This window comes from Schistocerca serialis, chromosome 4, assembly GCF_023864345.2.
Source record: "Schistocerca serialis cubense isolate TAMUIC-IGC-003099 chromosome 4, iqSchSeri2.2, whole genome shotgun sequence".
Taxonomy (NCBI): domain Eukaryota; kingdom Metazoa; phylum Arthropoda; class Insecta; order Orthoptera; family Acrididae; genus Schistocerca; species Schistocerca serialis.
This window is the reverse complement of record NC_064641.1, coordinates 750,179,401-750,195,735: the sequence shown is the minus strand read 5'-3', so window position 1 is coordinate 750,195,735 and position 16,335 is coordinate 750,179,401. Positions and strand designations below refer to the sequence as shown.

Genomic DNA, 16,335 nt, shown 5'->3' with positions numbered 1-16,335 from the left:
TCATGACACAATACCGGGTATACGAAAACCTTACCTCCTTTGATATTCTGAAGATGAATTGACTCGATACGAATAAGTAAAACTGAGTTCCTGAACATCAAGTGACTTAAAAGATGTTTTTCTCTAGCGATCATAATAGCACAGTTTAAAATTTATAATATCAGAACCACGTCGTCCAACATTAAGCACGGACACGTTTGTTTTCCTATGTAAAACTGCTATGGTAAGAACTCTAGGGGACTGATTTCTGAAAGTGAAGGTGTGTCAAACAAAGTGGTGTCACTGAAGTTTTCCTCAACACGTTTCCGACAAATCTCGTAATGATTCCTCAATGAATGTACTATCCGATATTACTCCTCCTCGAATTAGTTCACTGTAGAACACAAAGTATCAGAAGAAAAATAACGAACCATGACGAAGAAGCCCTGGGACTCTGAGTGGTTTGACGCAAGAGCTACAGTGTGGAATTAATTTCACAATTCAAAATATTCGATCCCACAGCTCCTCGCGTGATGCATGTAACATAAAAGTGAGACCTCACTCTGGAGAATTGGAAAACAAATTTGCTACCGCATTTCGTGCACAGTGGCTCATTAAAATTGAAAAGCGCATAACGATTTTCTCTGGAAGTGGGCAGTCACGGAAGAACTTATTCTCCTGCAGATCAGAGATACTATTTTACATACTGTGGATGTGCTACAGCCTATTTGCTTCCCATTTCGACATGCACGAAATAAATGAAGACAATCCACGTATTTTCTGTTTTGATTGTGATGACTGAATCAGCTCAATTAGAGGTTCCCTAAGGAATGCTAAGTTGGGCAATGATACGTCTTTCATAGACGACAGTAGAGCTCTTTGTGATGGAGCAGTGTTGAAATTAAACACTAAGAAGGAAATCTTGTTCATCCACTTTGTTTCGTTTCGCCTTTTTATTACCACTGTCAATACCAAAATAAGCTAACACGATGAAATACAACCGCACCACGAAGGAATTATCTTAAAGGGACGGAAATAGGTAGATGCGATGTACATGTATAGACAGACAATGTACATTCACAGACAAACAACGATTATTATTTCAGAAAAAAACTGATGATTTATTTAAGAGAAAGACCTTATGATTTCAGAAAAATTGGATGATTTATTTAAGAGAAAGACCCGCAAGTTGAGCAAGTCAGTAATGCGTTGTCCACGCCTTGCGCTTATGCAAATTGATATACGGCTTGGCACTGAGTGCTAGAGATGTTCGATATCCTCCAGAGGGATGTTGTGCCAAATTCTGTACAACTGGCGCGTTAGATCGTCAAAATTCCGAGATGGTTGGAGGGCTATGCCCATAACTCTACAAACGTTATCAATAGGGGAGAGATCGGACGACGTTTCTGGCTAATCTAGGGTTTGGAAAGCACGAAGAAAGCAGAAGAAGCTCTCGCTGGGTGCGAGCGGACATTATCTTGTTGAAATGTCTTGCCACGAAGGTCAACAAAACTGGGCATAGAATATCTTCGACGTGTTGCGGTGCTGTAATGGTACCGCAGATGAAAACCAAAGGGGTCCTGCTATGAAAACAAGTGTCACCCCAGACTATCACCGCATGGCGGGTGACACTCCCGTTGGTATCCCACCGCTGCCTGAGGCGTCTCGAGACACATTTTCGCTGGTCATCGGGGCTCGATTCGCAGCGGCACTCACCACTGAAGACAATTCTACTCCGGTCAGTGAGGTTCCAGGGCAATGACGTTTCTGGAGACGCCCTGGAAAGCGATGGGATACCATCTTGACTGTCGCCCGCCATACGACCCGTCAAATAGGAGTGATGTCTGGTGTGCCATTTCTTTTCATCGCAGGATCCCTTTGGTTGTCATCTGCGACACCCTTGCAGGACAGCGGTACGTCGATGATGCTTTATGCACCGGTTTGCTTTCCTTCGCGGCTAGCAATCCTGGGCTTACACTTCGGTAAGATAATGCCGTACATGGCGAGACATCCTATTGCTTCTCTTCGTGTTTGCCAAACCCTGCCTTGGCCGGCAGGGTCGCCAAATCTCTGCGCAACTGAGAACTTTTGTAGTATTATGGGCAGGGCCCTCCAATCATCTCACGATTTTGATGATCTAACGCACCAATTGGACAGAATTTCACATGATATGCCTCGGGAAGACATCAAATAACTGTATCAACTAGTGTCCAACCGAATAACAGTTGGCCTATGAGCCAGGGGTGTGCCAACGCGTTACTGACTTGCTCAATTTTCTGAAATCGTAATCATTTGTTTGTCTGTACGTGTTAATCACATCTACCGTCAGCAGCTCGTGGTCGTGCGGTAGCATTCTCGCTTCCCGCTCCCGGGTTTCAGAGTTCGATTCCCGGCGGGGTCAGGAATTTTCTCTGCCTCGTGATGACTGGGTGTTGTGCGATGTCCTTAGGTTAGTTAGGTTTAAGTAGTTCTAAGTTCTAGAGGACTGATGACCATAGATGTTAAGTCCCATAGTGCTCAGAGCCATTTTTGAACCGTCCCGTTACGGTAATTCCTTGCATTTCTTTTGTCTTATTGAGTATTATTCACCCTCTTAAAAGAGTTCACTGGTTGCCTTGCAGTGCTGCTGATGGTGTAGGCCTTGTACCAGGCGGTCGTGTGACTCTCCATCACTGACGTAAATTAACACTGTGAAGGGAAGTGTATGAAGTGGACATCTGGAATCGGGTACCGCGCAAAAGACCATTGCTCAAAGAGGCATATAAAGATACTAGTCATGGATAGTCCAAAAAACACAGACACTCGACGATAGCTGAGTGGAGGTTTGAAGTTTGGTCCTACGAATCGTGATTTTGCCTTTTTTTCCGAACGATGCAAGGCGTCGAATGTATCGATGGTCTAATGAGTTTAACCCACAGCGTGTGGAAGGTGCAGCTCAGCCGGAGGTCTGTTTTTCGTACCATTCCTTGGGTACTCACGTCCAGGTTATCACGGAAACGTTTATTTCAGTATTCTCACCGGCCAAGAGTTGCCCTTTCCCCTACAGGATAAAGTGTCCACATTTCGCGTGGGTGCCCAATTTCGAGTATCTGAATATCTCCCTTGCTTGGTGTTGCACTTATTAAGTAGCTCACTCGGATAAACTATAGCGAAGGTCACTCTGATACGCCATTGTGAGTTTGGTGCTGATGCACTCAACATTTCGTTTTCCACAGTTATTTCTTTTATGGAAGCCATTCCTCAAGCCAGGCAAGACATAGTTTCAAAGTATTTCAGGGGAAAGAGTGGTTTGGAGCATGCTCTTTCTTATCTAATCGATAAAAGTGTCGTCCACCGTTCACATAAGGATTAGATTATGTCTGATTACAAGTAAGGAATTGTTCGTAATAACTGGTGGCCCCCTGATTTTTCATCTATGGATTTTCTTCTTCAGGAATCTGCAGCAAATTTCGGCTTCAGAGGTTTCAGCCGAGCCGGGCCGTTGTCGATTGCAGTTGATGGAATGGAAGAAACACGATTTCTGCTCTTGCAATCAGCTCGCCTTCTCTACTTCCACCACAAAATCCAACACCAAGAGCACGTAAAGCAGCAGCGTTGACGTCATCTCCTTTTAGAAAGGCTTTGCAGCAGTCCCTGGCTAGAGGGAGAAGAAAGCAAGTATCATGAATAAACGAAAGACTTTACCTTCTTCAGGACCTTCAGTTGATGCATCTGATTGACGTTCAAGATCTGGAGCTACCAACAGGAAGCTGTTCGTAAGAAAGAGCCAGAGAGTCACGAAGCAGCGGGATCGTGGTGACGAAGACTCCGATTCAAGTCTTAATAAAACCGTGTTCACATAATCATCATCTGAATGTAAAGAAGGTGGAGAGCGCATTTACTGCTACCATAACTGATACCTCTCAAGAGACCAGGATTATGTGCATCGATCTTCACTTGTGTGATGAGCTTAGTGCAGGTTTTTACTATGATATTTAGAAAGATTTTACGTGTACCTTCTGTACCCAAAAGCAAAAAGACTGAGCTTTCTTGCTATGGCTGGGACATATGCAGAGAAACATATGGTGCTAGGAAAGGCTATATTACTAATTCATTAAATTCTAGTGTTTATTTACAACCCATAATCAGGAAACCAGAAAACCCAAAATAAGGAACCGTACTTTCCGAACGTAAAAATTACACATTTTCATTCTTTATCCTGTTGCTACACAATGAGAAAATATCCAGAAGATTTTTTACACGGGTAGCGTTTAAATATTTCCTAGTAATAGTGTAGCACATTTTCCATAATTTAAAGAAGGCTAGTTGACTATAATTTAAACTGAAAAACTGTACCCGATTATAGGACAATTTCCCTTATGGTAAGTATGCTGTGGCTATGCCCATCTTCCAAGATGATAATATCCTTGTCCACAGGGCTGAGTGCATTATCAACGCTAGAGGCGAAGTTACACATTAATGAAAGTCATGTTTCCTGGGTTTGACTTACTTTATGCTCCAGTGCCCGTAGTGTTGATCCACACAGATGGGACAGACGCAGTAAACAATACTTGTAGTGCTGGTGACTTGGATCTATGGTAACTTGCTCACCGGAATTCTGAATACTATATGGTTGAGCGTTGTCGTGTTAGAATTTATTGAGAATGTTTGAATGGGTGAGTTACCTCACAAAGATCAGAAGAAGGCACCTCCACTAATACCACGTCTAGTAAAACAACGAAGTGTTGGCAATCAACCTTTGGGTTGATGACTGTTTTACTTATCTTAATGAATGAGAGCAAGAGATAGTGTTCAGTCACCCACTTGAGGTGAAAATTTATATTAAGAAGTCTTCATTCATTTATACTAGTACTCATTCAGGTGTACTGGGCATAAGTGCAGATATTTTTATTGCTAACTGAGGACAGTGTACTGAACAACATTACATCAGTATTTACTTCAGTTGCAAGCTAATGATTGTAGCTGTTAACAGTAGTATATTTTTAGGTCTGTTAGTGCCTCCAAGTAAATGTGACAAGAGTGGACCATTAACGTTTATTTTCCCTTAGGCAGCAAGCCAGGTCCTAAAGTGTGAATGTGTGGATGCAAAACTGTTAGTCTGTACCGACAGGCAGAGTCCTCTTAATGATGCAGTTACGACCTTGCAGGAAACATCCGGCTGAAATTCAAGTGATGTGTTTGTGGGAAGACTGTTACACTCAGACAAAAAATTACCAACACACTGATTTGTGCACATATTAAGGTGCCACATTACACCATGTTTTTTATTTACTACGCAATGTGGATTTTGGAGCCCATGAATTCATAATCATATGCAGACCAACGAAATAACATGTTTGTGTTTTTCTAGCCCACAATACTCTTGCGCCACAACTTGCTGAGGCGATGAACATTTCCTGCGTGGATCAGCAGAACGACGTCATAGGAAGAGAAGCGTTCGTGAACACATACAAGATTTTCATATTTTCTCGCTCGCTACGCGAAAACTATCAGCATTACAGAAAAAATTAACAGGACCGTTGTATAGGAAATGACTATAGTTAAATTTGGTCCTGGGGTACCTTTTCTACAGGCCGTAGTTTTCGAGTTATTCAAGAAAACCGTACAAAAATGTCCTTGCAACGCACCCCCACCTCAGCTACCACTGGTCAAGATTTCTAGTATGTTGTTCATAGCATTCTCTCTTACCACTGTCAAATATTTGCAACTGCACGAATTATTTCCCAGATTCGACCGAATTGGTCATCACTGACTGGGCTCATTACGCCACCGGCTTAATCTAGCACTTAAAAACTGTAAAACTGAGGTTTGCGTAAATTTTACGGAACAATTTTGTCAGTTTTAACAGCATGAAGTAAACAATTACATAGTTGTATTCATCAGACCTTTTGTCTACGAAACTACTGTGCTTGTAAGGGTTAAGTTTGAATTTTATTGTCAACGTAATTTGTCTTAGCGTAACGTTTACAACAGTGGTTTTTCTTGCATTACCGGTATGACCACGTTTGAATTAATAATTTTAACAATATACCCAACAACGTTGGTGGCGCTATAGCCCAATCAGTAGACACCAAAGAAAATCAGATATCAGGAATAGTTTGTGTAGTTTTAAAATTTTATTCAGTGGTAGGAGAGAATGCCACGGACAGCATACTAGAAATCCTGACTGGCGAGGGATGAGTGTGTGGGTGGAGGTGTGTCTGAAGGTTTCTTTTGTACGTTTTTTTTGAATAACTCGAAAATCGTGGCCTTCAGCGAAAACGTATCCTAGCACAAAGTTTAACTTACCCAAAAATTTCCTATAAAAAGGTCCTGTTGACATTTTTGTAGAACTAATAGTTTGCGTTTAGCGAGCGACAGAGTGCGTGGTTTTTGAAGGTCAGGCTGTGACGCAGTCTGCAACTGACGACTACGAGACGGGAACCACTTACAGCACGAGACGACGCAGCTATCCGCCATCAACAGACATCACCTCCAGTAGCTGCAGATTCGTGCCTGAGCTGAGGTTTGCATTTACAGATATTTAGACACAAAATGTAAATACATTACATACAATACGCGATGGTGAAGTAGAAAACCTTTCGATTCAGTACTCTGACAGTCCGACAAAGTGTATCTGGAGGAGGAACGAGTGCCTGCCTCTATTTATCTATTGGTGTTATGTCCTTGTACAGCACCACTTCCTTTCATCCGCCCTGTACGAACGATAAAACAAATAAAAGAGAGCAGTTCAAAACTCACTCCAGCAAAGAGTGTTTGGTAGTCTGTATTGGTATCATGTAGTATTGCCAACTCAAGGTTCTGGGTAGTTGTAGCGACCAAAGATGGTAAGTTGATGGCCTCGTCCAACCACCATTTTGGCATCTATTGTGGCAACTGGTACCTGTTTCCGCCATCAAACTTCTGGGCTGGAACGTTAGGACATAGAGAGCCCCTTGCGGCAATCGGCTTCTGGAGGCTGGATAAGTAAATTGCGGAGGTCTCTGGTAAGCGCTCTCTTAATTTTTCAGATACAGGTCCGTGGTCGTTTCGTAGTCCTTTTCAGTTTCAAACTCCAAATTGTAGACTTTGGAAAGGGTTATGTTAGATGTCGACATTCGCGTAGGTTACAATATATATCGCGTGGAAATGCGTATGGAATCTTGCAATGGTCCTTACTCTGTGTCCTATCACTGCAGCTAATTACTTGCTTGCGTGTGCTATAATGCTTGCGTGTGCTATAATAAGCATAATGATAGATCATTTCCATGTGCAATCTTTTAATTGTAATTAGTTTCGTCTGTGAACCGCACTTTACTATTGTGGCTTTTAGCCAAACACGTGGTCCGTCCTTACTAGGTCTCATTGCGGTAGGACCATAGTAAAATAATTGCGTGTTATAATAAGCCCGAAGACGTAAAACTTATGCGTGGAATTTCGTATTTTAAGTAGTTTTCTTTTCGAGTGTTATTTTTGCTGTTTTGGACTTCAGCCAAGCTTGTGGTTATTACTCTGTCCCTTGTCACGGTAGAATCATAATAAAATGGTGGCGTGTTTTAATAATAAGCATAACCATGTGTGACTGGCGTGTGAAGTCTAGTATTTTTGAATAATTTTCTTTGTGAACAATACTTTGACCCATGATCCAAACATGTGAAGGTCGCTTGATAAGTCGATGTTTTAGAGCTTGAATAGAGAATTTCTAGGATATTGTCTCAGCTGTACATCAATGGTTCACCTTATTTTGTATCAACCGCTTATTTTCATTTCTGTGTTCGGTATCCAGATTAAGGTTGCAGACGAAGCATGCTTGAGTACAGACGATTTCCTAATCCGCAATCAATTTTTGTGTCACAGGATCTGGTGCATGGTAAAGTTCAGTTACATAATTAGTGGGAATCTACTATTGGATGAATGTTTCCTTGTTTTTTAAGCCAGGCACAATTATCGCTTCCTAACCTTGAACAGCCCTGTGTCAGGATAAATAAATATAGCTTGTCTTTTGAATTCAGCTTAAGGAACCGCTTTCATCATAACTATTTTCCCGTGCATTAAAAATTAGTTGAGAGAACGTAAGCTGATAGCATGTCAAGTTAAGTTTTTTTTTTAATTAAAAAAAAGAAACAGTTCAAATGAAATGAAGCCAGTTTAGATGCTAATTCGCCAAATTATTTCTTTCTCCATCACGTTGACGATGCAACCAACTTCAAAGCATTTCTTGTTATGACAAAAGTGTAGTGCACATGATAGAAAGGGCTGATAACCTGCTTGTAGGAGACTCAGCAAACCTTACTTGTTTATGACTCCAGTTTCACCAACCCTCACATATTCGTACTTATAACTATAAATGCAGATTAACATCTGCATTATGTATTGTCTAATTAAATAATTTATTAACCGTCGTTTGGCTTTTTTTCGGACCAAGCCTTTGGTTTCTGTGGTAAAATCTCTGCAGGGTACGTATGAAAAAAGAATTTGGCATATATAAGTGCAAAGAGGGCGATCTGAGATACATTTGTCGCAAATTTAACATAATAAATGTAAGACAGTACTAAACTTCGCCATTTAAGCGTGAAGTCTAGTCTCGAGGCACGTACAGCAACCTTTCATGTGGCTACCCTGTAACACTAATTTTCTTCAGCTGCTGTCCGGTATTACCACCATTTGAAATGATTACTTTAATATGCTGAACTGAGAAAATCGTTTTGCACATTCCAAACATGTTCTACATTCGGATGCTGGTATTTTCTTCGTACTTGGAATTTTAAAGTGATGTACACCACATGTCCAAAACGTTTAAATATGTAATATCACAGCACTCAATAAATATACAAGTTGTTATTAATTTTCGTATACATGGTACCATTTTAAAATTGAAAGTCTGCCACATGATGACATATTGTCGTATATAGTTGCTGAACAATAAAAAAAGAATTAGCAGCTTTTCTGTCGTAATACATAAAATGTTAAAAGTAATCTGAGAGGGAATAAAAGCATAAAAACTATATTCAAATTTTAAAAAGATTTGGCTGCGACAGTACTTATTTTTGGAAGCGAGTGTAATGACTAAAAAGGATAAACGCAGTGTGAAGGCGGCGCAGTTGAAAATCCTTAGAGTGATCAAAGTCTATACATTACGGGATAAGAAACAAAGTAATCGGAGAATATTTTTAGCGCCGTTGAAGAAGAAGAAAGGAAATGACATTAGCATGCAAAAAGATGGAAAGTAACTGAAAAAACGAAAATAGTTTACGATTACAAGAAGTAGGTCGAGGTAGTATTGGAAGACTGAGAAAGAAAAGGAAATGATGGTAGCCAGAACGGGTTATACCGTCTAAAATCCCTTCAAAGAGTAGAAGTATTATATTCTCTGTTATGCAGCCGCACGTTATTCATCGTTCTTATAATTTTTCCTTGATTTACTGAGATAACTTTAATTACTTTTCGAGAACTAATAAGTAATAATACGTTTCTATGATAGAACAGGACGTAAAAGAACTTAAGTGATTACATTTTTGTATTACGATGAATTGTTACCTTTCTGTGATGTGACGATTGTCTTCTGCAATGAAGCGTAGTCCGTGTAAGGTAGAGTTGAGAAAGTAATCCTTAATGATGCTGAGGATCATGTTGTCAAACAAATCCGAAGTGAAAACAAATTTCTGCGCGTGTTGATTTAGTTCCTATGACGTCTCTTTCGTGGAGCAGGATCAGTTACCTGAAATGATGAGATTATGAGAGTTGGCATGTATCGAAGTAATGAATGATGTCTCACGCTGCCTTTGCTACAACTGTGTACATAAGTTGGATATCATCAAGGACTGGAAGCATGTTTTTCGGACACGATTTATAAACAGTTGCGGAACAAGGTTAAAGCTCACTTATACGATTTGGCAACTGATGGTTTCCAAAAAGAGTAATTTGTTAACTTCTTAAAAAAATTGATCCCAGCGGAGGTTCGAGTCCTTCCTCCGGCATGGTTGTGTGTATTTGTCCTTAGGATAATTTAGGTTAAGTAGTGTGTTAGCTTAGGGACTGATGACCTTAGGAGTTAAGTCCCATAAGATTTCACTCACATTTGAACATTAAATTCATTAAAAACTCGAAAGACATCGCAACGTCTCTTTCACTTCCTCTATATACTCGGAAGCAATGTGACACATTCTCTACAAGGTGGTGTCAGACCATTATTGGTATTGAACACCATTCCCAGGAAGTAAGTATTCCGAGGTTTACAAAATTCCTTGGTGGACGAAGAGCTTTAGTTCGTATTCCTTATACAACTTACTTTGTAAGGTTCGTATATGATTTTTTTCTGTTGTAAATAATTCTTCCTTATGCGGTACTGGGACAAAGATGAATGAGCGCACTGCACGAGTAGTGAATAAGATCCTTGACTCTGTGTTTAGTTTTATCTGTGGCCGACTTGCTAATCAGTCAGTTCTGCAGCGCTGGGGCATTCTTATCGGAGGCATACTTGCGAGCAGTTGAGTTTTTCACAGAAAGAGCTCTGTTATTTGTGAATCTGGGAGAGACTATCTGAAATACTTTATTATAGAGATGAGAACTTATAAATAATGATTTGTTGTACTTTTTATTGATGGAGAAGACTTTGAAGGAATTTTAAACGTATGTTCGTAATTTTTGTAATAAGAGAATTTTGTAATTGTTAGAGTCTTCTTATGTTATGCAATTTTTTCGTCAATGATCATAGTTTGATTTCTTAAGAACGATTTCCTTAAAAAATAAAACCCACCTCCATGATGATTCATAGTAAAGTTTTGAATTTTTATCGTGTGTGCATTGCACTTTACGTCACAGGCAGCAAAAGATTGTTGGTGACAAAAAATTTTGAGTACACTATTTTCCTTTAGCTGCTGCATCTGCTGATTTGTATTTGCTTTCGAGAATGTCAGTACTCCAGACACATAACAGCAAGCTGAGCAAGAGGTAAGTCCTTTTTATTTCAGGATATATCCTTCCTTGCAATCTTGAGCAAACAGTGTGTAATCAGGACTGTCAGGTAACGTGCTAGCAAGCAGATTAATTGTCAGTGAACAGTGTTGATAGTTTCAAACAGCTATATCTTCCTGAGTAGAGCAGTAGTTTATTTATTAATTTATTTTGATACTCCAAATGACATTGCATTTCATATCGAATACCGTTCATAATGTACTTTGGTATTGAGTTTTAGTTATATTTGTATAGTTTTCTTTCAGCACACAGTTAGATTCCTTTGGCATGCAATTCGAATCATTTTTTTTTTATTTCAAATTTTGCATTTCATGAAGTTTAAAGTTTTTACTTCACGACACTGTTTACATGCTCAACACAGGCCGACCAACGGTCAGTTTTGCTCAGAAACTGAACACGATGTCTAAAGTACGCGTTACTGGAGGAGAAAATTTTTGAAATCAGTATATTCAATTTTCTCACATCCAGACAATTTTCATAGGACGTTTAAAACATGGTAAATATTTGCAACAAAATTAAGATCTAGAGACTTCAAATGGATAGAGGATGTGCGACACATTCATCAGCCTGGGTAGCTTGAGAGAGATGGATATAATCATCAATTAATAGAGAACTTGGATCAACTACATAATGGAAAAGGCGTAGATTTGGTTTCAATACACCACCTACGTACCTGTGTGTGTTAAAAGTATTCCTTTGACTACAAAGAAAGTTGCGAGGACTCCGTATGCCCACCTAGAATCTGTTTATTTACTAATTTTTCTTGTCAGGAGCATCATAAAAGGTAAACGCAACAAATTCACGACGTAAAACGCAACTAAAACACTTACTATAGAGAGCCGTAAAATGAATGAAACATATTACATCGGAAGCAAGCAATAATATACAGACATGATGAAACGTATTATTTTGGACCAGAAAGGTTGCCACGTCTATCGCTTTTTTGGTTGCTAGGAACACATCTTCAAATGGGCATGTTAAACGTTATATTGGACGGTTTATGATATGCGTCGTTGTTCGTTCTTCTGCACATTTGCACAGAGCACACAAAGGTGATTCACATGGAAATCCCCACATTATTTTTTTCAACTCTAGATCTAGTGATTCCTGTGCGTAGTCTATTCAGGGACATCCATATCGACCTGATCTTTCCGCGTCCTATAGATGTTCTCCAGAAGGCGCCAATCAGCTTAGCACATGATTCTTGCGTGCTCGCCAAAGTTACGACCTGGTCGGCTGAACTGACTGTCTACTCTTCGGTTGAGTGCGCAAATATTTTCATCTACTGGAGGCTTTGGCAGGGTGGTTGATATGTCGGATGTGATCAGGATGTGGAAGCATTAAGTTTTAGTTTCGGGCTCGCTACTTCATGCCATATGTCGGGGGGTTCTAAGCCCTGTAGGCTTCTAATGCCGTCGTTCTTGGACAGCTGTTGATGACACGCCAAGAATTGTTGAGGGCTGCATCCAGTTGTTTGGTATGGCATGATCTTTGCCGTACTGGACGAACATACCTGGCTGCAGAGTAGCGCAAAGAGCTTTTTTTATGAAATGGACGTTTTAATAGCTCTTTCAGCTGTTCTGAAAATTCATTTGATGAATTCAGTTAATGTTTAGGTCTCGAAACCATAGGTCAACAACAGTAGAAATCACTAAATGTAAAAAAATTCCTTCAAATTTACTTGCATCTTTGATTTGATGTCCACTGAACGTCTTCAAAATCTCCTCATCCTCGTTCGATACGACGTAAGATTTAAGGTCTTTCAGTTTTCTTATTTATGACATGACCAAGATGTATGTACTGGTTGAGATTGTCCACAGGCATTTTGCCACTGATCCGTTAATTGGACATTTAAGTTTGAAAACGTTGAGGCCAAACAGATGACATTTGGAAACTGGCTGCTTGATCTAAGATTATAGTTCATCAAATTCATTAGGCAATAGTACAATATAGTCTACGAACCTCAGGTTGCTGAGTCTTGCTCTATTTAAAGTGACGTCTAATTGCCATGCGATTAATAATAATAATCTACATCATTTAGCTTCCCAGTTTCCTTTGGTCACCATCATTTACAAGACAGCTGCGATCAGCTTAGACAAGATGGAATCGCCTTGTTTGGTTCTAAATTCTATGAGAAAATCTTTGGTGCGTTATCCCAAGTTCGTAATGGCCAAGGACGTGTATGGAATAGATGTTGTGAAGCACTGGGATATGGGCAGGCACAACATAGTAATCAGCTAAAGCTTGCATGACCGCTTTGTCACTGACTTACTCGACCGTCTGTTCAGAATCGACAAAACCTACAAAGAGAGACTCGTGGCAAACGTTGGTGCCACTCATGACCTCAAACAGGGAAAAATATGGTTTGTTGTGCAAAAGCCTATGCACTTTCCTGGTTTCTCAAGAGGCACTAATACAGCCCAAAATGCTTCTGCGAAAATTTAGTACAGGACAGAGAGAGGGATGATTTGGCCGTAGTTTTTGATGTTATGAACACAATTTTCCCTTGCGTAGTAGGAATATCTTAGTTTTATTGTATCATCTAACACAGAGCCACTGAGGTAGTCGTAACAGGAAATTTGAATAAAGGGTTTGTACTATCGTCATCCGAGAGTTTCAGGGCATCACCACAGAGGCAGTTGCAGCCAGAAAGCTATTCCTTTCTTCATACTGTCCACCACAAATCCAACTTCCTAAAATTTATCACACAGAAATACAATAAACTCTCACTATTGCGGCCCTCAGTAGTCCGGCCTCTCAGTAATCCGGCTTACATCCGAAACAGTGTACCACAATGAACAATCGAGGGCAACAACGTTGGTAGTAAATTAGAATGTCGAACGATGCTATGCGTATTTGAAATTGTGGCATTCTTTATAGTTCTGTAACACGTCTCCTAAAAGAAAACACATTACACTAGACCTCAAGCACAAACTAGAAATCGTTGTTAAGCTGAACCGAGCTTCTTCGCAGAAAGCCATTGCTGCTGAGTACAATGTTGGATGGTATTCGACAGTATGCAACGCAAATAGAAGATGAGTTGGGAAACGGAATGTCATGCGAGAAATTGAGAATGAAAAACTGGACGTAGCTGTTTGTAGAGGGCTTATAAAACAACGCAGTAAACGAAAACAAATTGACGGTATTTACTTGTTTCCAACAAGTGAGGGTGGGGTATCAAACTGGAAAAAAAGGTCATGGTGTTCAGCAGCTGACAGTCACGGGTAAAGTCGCTCAGCTAACGAAAATAACGAGAAAGATGCAGGTGAGTTGGTAAATAAGGTACGGAAGACAACAGAGGAAATAGATTTAACTGGTGATGTATTTTACAGTGGTGGTGAAACTGGGCTCTTCTACAAGAGATGTTTCGTAGTGAGTGATGCTACTGTACAATTGTATACACACTCGAAGGAAAAGTTTTCTTTGAAAACGAATGGATCTTTGGATTTAATAAAGTATACACCCTACGTTTTTAAAATAAATTTCAGACACTCTCAATAACCGCGCAGTTCCGGTAATCCAGCACCCACTTGTGCAAGGAATAGCCGGATTAGCGAAAGTCTAGTGTATATGAAAACTACAAAAAACAATAAATATAATGATTTTATGAAGGAAGGATGGTTATTTCGATCTACTGATTTCTTAATTGAAATGTTACATTCTTACAAAATGCGCAACTCATTGAACAAAATAATAGAAACATATTACGCCTTACCTGTAAAGAGGCGCATGAAACGTGTAAACAGTGAACCGCAGCAGCAGTGCCGTGGGAGTGTTTGCAGTTCTGTGTCAAATCACAGCGGTGTTAATTATGCAGACCGGGTCCGCGCTATGTTATCCTCTGTCGCATCACTTCGGCGCAGCCACGAAAACACTCCAGCGAGCAGAGAGACTCACGCAATCGCCACGGCCACGCCATAAACAGCAACGAAGTCTCATTCATTTATCTATTCGTTGCAGGCTGACATTTTAAGTTTCATTGTCACTGAAATCAGTTAACCAGTACAGTACCTCAGTCAGGAAAGCGGCTGACTGTGGTGTTATTAAACTGATCTAGGGAAACGACAATACATTATTCAGCACTAGAACATGTATAATAGACTAGCAAAACACCAATAATTGGCCATTCCCTTCGTCAGGCTGTCTTTTATATTACTAGAAACACAAAAAAAAAAACGCACCACGAAGGAATTATCCAGAATGGGACAGAGATCGGTAGATGTGATGTTCATCGACAAATTATTACAATTTCAGAAAAAATTGAATGATTTATTCAAGAGAAAGAACTTCACAAATTAAGAAAGTCAATAACACGTTGGTCCACCTCTGGCCCTTATGCAAGTAGTTATTGGGGTCGGCACTGATCGATGAATTTGTTTGATGTCCTCCTGACGGATATCGAGTAGTGTCTGGAGGTTTACTAGCACAAACCTTGGTGTCTAAAATCGTATTACATTATTGACAGAATTGGACTAAAGTACAACAGAATACAAATAAACAGGTTGTTGACAGTTCTTGTATCAGGCTCCTAGGGCTTGTAGATAAGACTTACTACTTAAACTTTGGTAAGGAACCCATGTCCAGAAATAAACCTTTCCATTCTCCTGATGCGTGGTACGCGGAATGAGAAGGTGGCGCCGTCGTCAGTTTGGATTTTACGCTAAAAATCATATTTTTCTGGGAGGCTTTTGAAGCGCGGCCCCTCCTGTGCTTTAAACTTGCACGAATTGATTCAAATTTTACGAGAAAGCAGATAAATAGATAAAGTCAAAAGATTTTTCTTTTATCCAGGAATCTTCACTCGTTGTCGAGATACCATCGTTTAAAGTCAAGCTACATCTACATCTACGTGATTACTCTGCTATTCACAGTAAAGTACCTGGCAGAGGGTTCAATGAACCACCTTCAAACTGTCTCTCTACCGTTCCACTCCCGAACGGCACGCGGGAAAAACGAGCACTTAAATTTTTCTGTGCGAGCCCTGATTTCTCTTATTTTATCGTGATCATCACTTCTCCCTATGTAGGTGGATGCGAACAGAATGTTTTCACAATCGGAGGAGAAAACTGGTGATTGAAATTTCATGAGAAGATCCCGTCGTAACGAAAAACGCCTTTGTTTTAATGATTGCCACTCCAATTCACGTATCAGGTCTGTGACACTGTCTCCCCTATTTCGCGATAATACAAAACTAGCTGCCCTTCTTTGTACTTTTTCGATGTCATCTGTCAGTACCACCTGATTCGGATTCCACACCACACAGCAATACTCCAGAAAAGTGCCGATAAGCTTGGTGTCAGCAGTCTCCTTAGTAGACCTGTTGCACCTTCTAAGTGTTCTGCCAATGAATCGCCGTCTTTGGCTTGCTCCACCCACAATATTATCTATGTGATCGTTCCAGTC

The 16,335-nt window shown here is 40.2% G+C and overlaps 1 protein-coding gene across 1 annotated transcript in view; it reads right to left on the bottom strand.

The window, feature by feature from the left end:
* The window catches only part of LOC126474742 (sodium channel protein Nach-like), a 215,725-nt gene extending 206,138 nt beyond the window's left edge, over window positions 1-9,587 (bottom strand). Inside the window, exon 1 of the mRNA XM_050102219.1 lies at window positions 9,496-9,587. Within this exon, the coding sequence (XP_049958176.1) occupies window positions 9,496-9,587 (92 nt within the window). The remainder of the gene's footprint in view (window positions 1-9,495) is intronic.
* Window positions 9,588-16,335: the final 6,748 nt, after the last annotated feature.